Below are 8760 nucleotides of genomic sequence, written 5' to 3'. Positions count from 1 at the left end.
CACTGCACACACTTTTCAACAATCCCCCTCAAAGTACAACATGACAAGTTTTCAAAAATACAACCTCAAAACACAAGACCCAAAAGGGTTCATGAAAGTACAATAAAAAATATTTAACTTCCTGTCATTGCTTTTCATTTCTCAGCTGCCATGAAGGGCAACATTTCATTTTTTCCCCAGTCTTTTCACCAATTTTGCAACAGGAGTTTGTCATTTTCAGACACACACAAGAGTATACCCATTCACATACAGTAACACGATTACAGTAAAATCAAAAGCCACAACATAAAATAATGGTGAACATTCCATAAGTGGAATTTTAACTTTTGGTCAACATTTCTGCTAGGCTAAATGCAAAAATATGCTGTACAAAATCACTTTAACATCCGCAGGAATAAGCCTCATTTACTTTAGCCTCAGCTTAGTGTGCGGTTAGCCTGAACTATGCAATTTCTTAAAAGAGCAGGTAGATAGGAGATTGAAAATCTGTATTTCTTCCCTATTTGTACCCATTAGCAGATTCTTCCCTTGCAAAACAACATTCATGGGAAAAAATTTACTGTGACGCTCAGAAGAGTTGAAGGCAAATGTGTGTATGGACAAAAAAAGCTGTCAAGGTGACAAACGATTCAATGGACTGCTTTCTCCTCCACCTGCAGCAAGCTTGAGTGTTGTTAGCTTTCGAGGGGGATGCTGAGGACTCTTACGAAGGTTGTCATCCATCTGCAGAGAAATAATGAGAGCCCGATCTGGCAAACAGTAGAATATAGATTATACGATTAGTCTATTTGTCAGGGCTGCCATCATTACTGCTAGTTTAAGGTATTTTTCACCCTGTTACTTCAGGCCCAACCAAAACTGATGCCTTGGTTCCTTTCCACTCCCAAATATACGCTTGTGTTAGAGCTGCTATTCATTCCAATAGCATATGGTGCATCAAACCCATGGCAAATAGGCATGCTTCTGCTCAAATAATTTCATCAAGATTACTGAAGAAAGCAACATTGCCTTCTAAGAGGCCAAAGTTTCAATTTTGTACAATAGCCAAATGCTGCTAGAAAGCAGATCAAAAGTCAAACCGCTAACATCAATGGATGCTTTTGCATGTTCAGCACCTTGCAAGAACAAATCTTTTTCAAATTAGAAATGTCCTGGAGCCACTGGGTGAATTTAGATTAGTTACAGATTTCAAAAAGTATTTAATAGAGGACTTGTGATAAGACCTTTTCAAAGACAGGTTAAAATTAACTTCTGAATATAAAGATTTTACATTTTCATAGGAAACCAATCGAACGCCCTGTGCACAATGTGGTATCAAAAAGAGTCCAGTTGCTACAGAATAAACAAAATCACAGAAGACAGCACAGGTGAGATCTCCAGAGGTCATCTAGTCCATCCCATTTCCTCAAGGCTGGATCAGCTTTACCTAAATCATGCCTGACAAATGTCTATGTAACCCATTCTTTAAAACTTCCACAGCCACACTTCAATACCACAAACAGGAGACACAATCAATACCTAATGCTACAGAAGCTGATGATACTTAATGATCTACTTCATACACTGTATCTTTTTACACGAAGAAATGCCTTCTATCCTTCTAGTTAAAGTGTTCTGTCTGCATCGGAAGACTAATTCTTCACAAGTATTTTTCACATAAGTTGTATAGCTTTTGATAGGTGCTGAGTGACAGCCTTAGAAACAAAGAATATAAAGAAATAAAAGCTAGACGTAGAACAAGCAGGAGAAAAGATACTGTAGGTTAGTGACTACAGCATTCAGCTGAGAGCAACAAGAGCTGGCGATCGGTCTTAACTTGCAGGACCATTTCTGAGTTCTGATCAATACATTTGCCTCCTCCTTTGCTGGAACGTACACTTGTGGAAAGACACCCTTCTTTTGTTGGTATGTGCACTTGCAAGACAATGTTCTTTTGATTGTAATAAAAACACTTTTGAAGTACAAAGCTTCATTAATTATTCCTTTCAAATGACATAATATTCTTCCTGCCTCTCTACACAAAGTAACTCACTAGAAAAGAAGCAATTAAAATAAAATGTCCATTGTACAGTTGCAGTTGCCATGCAAGAATATCTGTGAACAAGTAACCACAACGAAGCAGGAAAACCAGAGACTGAAGCAAAAGTAACCTTTTCAATCAAGTTGGATTCCTTATTTACAAGCTGTGTGAGTTTCTGCAGATTAGCATCTGCTGTATCCTGTCCAGCCGGAGAATGGCCTGGAGATTAAAGGCAGAAAGATGAAGAGTGAAAAGGTATTTACAAAAGCTTTAAAATCCTTAAAAAATAAACCCACATTGGAGAGAAAGCTCATGTAGTATTATTATTCTAAGAAGAATTTAAGTGGAAAAGCCATTCCATGTGAGAAAAACAGAAGTACTAAGCATGAGCCATAGCATAGATACAGGTGCATTTTGCCAGTGCTTGACAGAGCCTAAAACTGAGCATTAAGCCTCGCTTTTAATTTTCAATCCTTTCTGCACAACTTTGGAAGTTTCTCTACCTCATTTCCCCACAGAAGCTCTAGCATAAACCACACTAAATCTATTTCTGCCTTGGTTCACAGACGTAATCCTGGAGTCTTAATTCAAACAAGACTACACATGACAAAAAGAGGAAAGAAACACAGCTTACCTGAGACAGTTAACCTGAAGTAGCAAGTTAAAACATCATCACAGAATCGACACAGATTGGGAAGCTGTTTCATATGCTCTTGTAATTGTACTCTGGGGAAGCACACTTTATAAATCGGTGCAAGGAAACCAAACACAAAGGCATCCAAGGTGGTAGGCCTGAAAAGAGTGACAAAACAAAACAAAAAAACCAAAGTGACTGAGGTAAGACATTAAGACCTCTACAACGCAACCATTTTCTGTGTATGTCAAACACAACTCAGGACAGAACATGGTCAGCTCTTCTGGCATTCCATCTTTTCATATCAATCTGGTAAATGCTTTGTACAGAGTATCTACTGATTTCAGCATCTCTGAACTAGAGACTTGCTGGCAAGCTGGAACAGTAACTTCAGCACTAAAATCCAGTCATGCTGTCAGGTACACTGATAAACAAGCCACTTTAAAACACATTTCTGCCACCACGAAAGCCAAGCTGCATGCCAGAGGACCAGGATCCTCTCTCATGAAGTGGTCCTACTTCAGTGGCTAAAAGAATAGATCATCCTTTTTAGGACCTGTTGGTGCTACACTATTGGTAGTATTTTCTCCCTGTTCTGTGCACATATCACAGGTAGAGGAGTGTTCCCAGACCTACAACCTGCTCCCATGAAGGCAGTAGTAACACCTCAGGCTTAAAGCATTTTTTCTACATACCAGCACAGGACATGACATTCAGTGGCTAGAAAAGCATTCTCTAGTGCTACACTAACTCATCAAGCACCCCACATTTTCTTAGCAGCTGTGGGGAGCATCTGCCCCTCTGTGGAAAAATGCAGGGTAAGGGAGACAAAGCATTGCGTAGTCCAAAGATCTCATTTGTGCCCTGTCTGCTCACTCAGATTTATCTGAAAAGCAGAGTGTGAGACATGAAACTACTGCGCAGCACTTCTAACATTCTTGCAGCTTTAAAAAAGAAAAAGTTTAAGTGTTCACAGAGTCATACAGTACCTGTTTTATTAGTCATTTAAACAAACAAAAAAATAATCACACTCACGTATCTCCAAAGAAAAACTGAGATGTTCCCAATCTCTTCGACAGCAGATTTAGGCACTCCTTGGCATCCCTGTATATCTGATGAGACACAAGACTGTCTAAGAGCCCTAGGTGTCGCAAGGCTAGTACGCACAGCATCATTCACCATTTGACAGTGTGCTAGACTGTTTCAGTTCTTGTCTTTGACAGCACCAACTTACAAATTCTTTACTACACAACACATACCTGTGCTTCCACTTCAGTGAGACTGTACAGTGGAGGCCCTCCCCTGGTCAGCAAAATCCTGTTCAGTGCTTCCCTGGACATCTTTCCAGGAAGATACAAGCTCAGTGGGAAGGCAATCCTTGAGGCAAACCATGGCTTTGTCACACTGCAGTAATTTTCCGCCTCAACCCAGAAAGTGTGCAGCTGTATCAACATAAGGAAAAATATGACTGGAATTTGAGTAAGAATTTAAGACATCTCTTGAAAGTTTGGTGTGTAAGATCTCTGTCAGAGAAGCAGAAGCATCAGGAATTATCGTAATTTAAGGCAATCATGCTCCATAAAGGATTATACTAATCCTTTGAGTGTAGGAGTATATAGCTAAGGCAACAGCCACCTTTCACCTAAAGAAAAACAACAATATTACATAGACCTATAAACACATACATAAAATTACCTACATGCTCATGTTTATGTATGTATATATATACACAGTCATGCACACACATACTGTACATAGAAAATATATTACAAAACGTCACAGATCAGGTTTGATTTTCTAGAATTTTTTTTTTAATTTTATATAAATCTTAAAATAAAAGATATTACTAATTGATGAATTTGAAACCTTGCCAGCCAGCTGAAGAAGCTACCCAATGACATCATCTGGTCAGAATAGTTTTTCCTGTACAAACTGACACCAAAGTCATTCAAGAGATCCAGTGTCTGGGGATTTTCATAGCTCTAACATACTTACACTAAATGGGGGAGGGCATGTGGCCATGTGTTACTTAGAACTGAAAAATGAAACGACTGATGGGTATTTTAGTTTCTCAAAAGTTCTAACGGAACAGTTCAAAAGGCTTCCACAGTTGTGTATCCACATCAGACATACCACACCCTATTCAAAGTTTTTCAAAAGAATCAAATGAAACAAAAAATGGCCACAATAAGCTCTTTTCAGGATACTGCTTCCCAAAAAGCATCTAGAAGAAAATACATTCATAGGTACCCTTTTAAAATGTCTTTCATAAATTCACTATTACTACTTCACACCCCACAAACACACACATTTATTTCATTGTCAAAAGCTGCTAGGCAGCATTTCCAAAATCAGACTAACAAAGCAAAAATATTCCAGCCAGCACTATGGCTGAGAGAGTTTAATGTCTCTCACATTGGGCACCTCTTGTAGCATTCACTGCCAAACGTTCTGACCATTATAAAGTATTTCTCAATACTTACCAGAGCAGGAAGCAGTTTCTCTTCAAGTAGTGCAATATATGCCAGTGTATCAGCTCCTTGTTTTGCAGACAACTCATAATCAGCATTGTATTTCTAGGAATTAAAAAAAAATACATACTACAAATAGCGTTACACAGAACTTTCCAAAAAGATGATCAGTGCAACCTGAAGTTGTTTCAAACGTAACAGCTACCAAGTCAATAAACATTGTCCGAGACAGAAAGTACGCGCCCGCAACAATTTCTTTACTTCTTCAGGTTAGCTATGTCAAACCTCCTTGTACCTCCCTTTTCCACTTTCCTATTCTTAGATTTTTGGGCCCTCCTAATCCCAAAATAACTCTTGTGTCTTCTTCCCATTCCTTTCCAAGCAACTGCCCAGTGATAAAGAGGCAATTTTTCAGTACTTAGGGATGTAGCAAACCTCTGGCAAGTCTCCACCTTTATTTTTGAAGAAGTATCTGGCACTTACACTGGTGTAAGAACTAAAAAAAAGGCAAGCATTCCCATCTTTTGATTTAATTACCATTCTAAAAGTTTAGAAATTGGATACTAACAATAAAAGGGACTAAATGCACAGTTAAATTCATGCAGTTACAGCTGACTGAGCTTTTAGTTCTGACACTGGATACTTTTAAGGTACATTAAAAGGGTTGGTAAGTTTTGGGGGGGGAGAGTATTCACTTCATTAATTTAGAAACAAAGGGTCAGTGCTGACCCTTACATATCTGAAAAGCAAGCATATTATTGTTTCACTTTTTTTTTTCCAAATATCAAGGAATTTTTGGTATTCAAATGGCTATGAAACTTCTGAATTTTAAAACAACTGTCTAAAATCCCATCTCAAAGGTGCAGTTTTCAGATTCTGTTTTTCTCCCCACGAAGATTTAAAGTTTCACTAACATGGCATTCATCAGATAATCTTCTTGACTAGGCAGGAACTGAATTTCTAATGTAAAGGCAGAATAGCGGGGTGGAGGACCACCTTAGAAATAAAAAGATGATGCCATGCTTTATTGGACATCTTTATGCTTTGTGGAAAGAAGAAATCGTATAACTTTATTCATTGTGAATAAAACATTAAGAGATCTGCAAAAGACAAGCAAGAGTTGACTATATAATAACATGATGAGCATCAAGAAATGCTTGCAGATATTTTTACGCTACAAGCTATAGAAAAACTACATAGATTAAAAACAACGCTGTATGTATTATCCTTCAAAAAAGAGCACCGGAAGACAATTACCCATCTAAGCAGTTAAAACCACACTTCCCACACTGTGATATCCTAGGTCTGAAAAGCCATAATGACGTTAAAGTGTTATAATTAAGAGCAGGGTGCTCAGTGAGAAACTGCTCAATTAAGGCCAGTTTGTTGTCCTTTTCAATTAACGGTTTCCTTGTGCCTATTTTTAAATCTTCCACATAACTAGTAATCAAACTTTCAAACAGCAATCTGTTATCCACCATTTTGTAATTCTCATGCACGTATGAAGAACAGGAAAGCACTGGGTCTGAAATGAATCCCAGGTTTAAGGAAGCCTGTATCAATGTATACAGGGAACAAGCAGAGTCACTACAAAGCAGAGAAAACACATCCTTTGAAAGTGACCTACCTGCCTTCTTAAGAAGTTTAGTATTTTTGCTGGCTGAGAAATAACAATGTCTTCTGATATCAGGACTGGTACCTCTCCTAGAAGGCATAAATAATACAGTCAACAATTTACATAGATGAGTTCTAACATAACTAGAAAGCAATCAGTCACTGCACCTACTTTCTTTTCTCCATAGTGTGCTCTGATCTTCCTAACATGTAAGCATTAACTAAGCTTTACATAGCAGGGGAGTTCCACCAAAGTCACAAATACATTTAGTATTGTGGCCTTCACTAATAACAATACTTAAAAAGGGCCCATATCAAATCAGACCGAAGCCAATGTCTTCTGCTAAGTATCTGGTACTTTGAGAACCAGGCCACTCGTCTGGATTTCAAATGTTCATCTTAAGACAAAAATTCCAACCCAGTCCAACTGCCTTCTCAACTCATTCACCTCTGGGCCTCTCCTTCCCTCTACTCCAATTTTTCCCTGCCCTTCCCCTCCAAATCCATTTTAACCACCTGTTTTCTCTAGCCTTGCTAAAACCACTGCCCAACCTACCACTGCATAACTGTGAACTATTCCAGAACCAGGTATTTCCCTTCTGCCAGAAGCTTACTGGTCAGCCTTTAGTCATTAGATTGCAGGACCGAAGACTGTAGAGTGTACAATCTCTGTAACAGGGGCTATCTTAAAGCACGTTCACAACATAATCGCCACAATGAGCCTAACATGACTGTACTGCTAAATACTATTAAAGTATCAATTATCAGCAACACTTACTATTTGGATTTTTTTTTTTAATAGATTTTATGTATTTTGGGTATGAAGAAAGCCATTGAACTTTTGGCAATACACCCAGCTAGTTCTTGCTATTTTCTGCTAACCAAAACCAATGCACTGAAAAGCAAGAGTCAAGGGAGCAACTTCTGCAGGGATACCATAACGCCTAAACTGACGATGTGGTAAGTGTAAATGAGAGGATGCTTTAACCTTGTGGTGGTTTCACCTCTCTGGAATACACCAAGACAATAACAGAAATGCTGAGCAAACAGATAAGCAATGAGTAGAAGCACACAACACGAAGAATTCCTCTCTGATACCTCATGTTCAACTTCTCCAGCAACTACTTTTCTGAGTCAATCTCTCTGAGTACAGTACTAAACATCCCAGCTGGTGGAAGTCACACTCTTTGAGGCTCACATTCCACTTCCAACTGTACCAGCCCATTAACTTATGCACAATTAAAGAACACTACTTCCATACACAAGCCTAGTTATTATCATTATAAACATGCAAAGTGCAAAAAGCTTAAAAATTTGCTTTCATTATACCATCAATTTAGACTGCCTAACAGAAACAGGTATTTACATGCCACCACTGCTTTGTTGACTGTCCGCTGCTTCACTCATAATTTTAATAAAATGTCCTTTGAGGTACTTTATTTATGTCTTCCATTATTTTATTCCCACAAATTCATCACACTTGATCCTGTAAAGTCATTTATCGATGTACTGTGAAAGCACATAGCCTTCACTGGGGCAGGTTACACTCATAAATACAAAACCAAAACGAACGCAGAAACAATGCAGAAATTGGAATCCACATTTAATAACATGGCTATGATTAAGAGAATAAAAAACGCAAAGATGGTACCTTTTGGAGGTCTCCAAGAGTTATTTATAGTATTCACTGTCAGGGGAGCACCAGAAAATTTGGCATAAGCCTACAATAAAGATTGCAGGGAAAAAAATATCCCGTCACTATGTGTAAGAAAAGTGTAAACCAGCACTTTAAAAGTTATTTTAAACAGCTTCGGGCACTGAAGACCAACTAAAAGCAAATGCGCCGGTTTTAATCGGTCTTCAGTGCCCTAATGCGTTTCTAGGAGACGCTGCCCGTTAAGGCCGAGGCCGAGCAGCCGGCGCGAAGGCAGGACGCCCTCGGAAAGGGCAGCAGCCCTGCCCGCGGCTCCGCTGGGGAGGGACACACGGGTCCGCGGCGAGGCGGCTCCCTGTGGGGAGAG

General features: G+C 39.0%; 1 protein-coding gene across 1 annotated transcript; it reads right to left on the bottom strand.

The window, feature by feature from the left end:
• Positions 1–612: 612 nt before the first annotated feature.
• MTX3 (metaxin 3) lies at positions 613–8460 on the bottom strand (the record flags this gene model as incomplete). The annotated part of the gene is made up of 8 exons (XM_009710476.1): positions 613–723; positions 2151–2239; positions 2655–2812; positions 3690–3766; positions 3914–4096; positions 5138–5230; positions 6753–6829; positions 8391–8460. Coding segments are annotated over 8 exons (858 nt in total), but the record flags the coding sequence as incomplete, so codon positions are not given.
• Between the last annotated feature and the right edge of the window lie 300 nt (positions 8461–8760).

This window comes from Cariama cristata, unplaced genomic scaffold (assembly GCF_000690535.1).
Source record: "Cariama cristata isolate BGI_N322 unplaced genomic scaffold, ASM69053v1 scaffold30061, whole genome shotgun sequence".
Taxonomy (NCBI): Eukaryota; Metazoa; Chordata; class Aves; order Cariamiformes; family Cariamidae; genus Cariama; species Cariama cristata.
The sequence above is the reverse complement of the archived record's forward strand: the minus strand, read 5'-3'. Positions and strand labels throughout refer to the sequence as shown.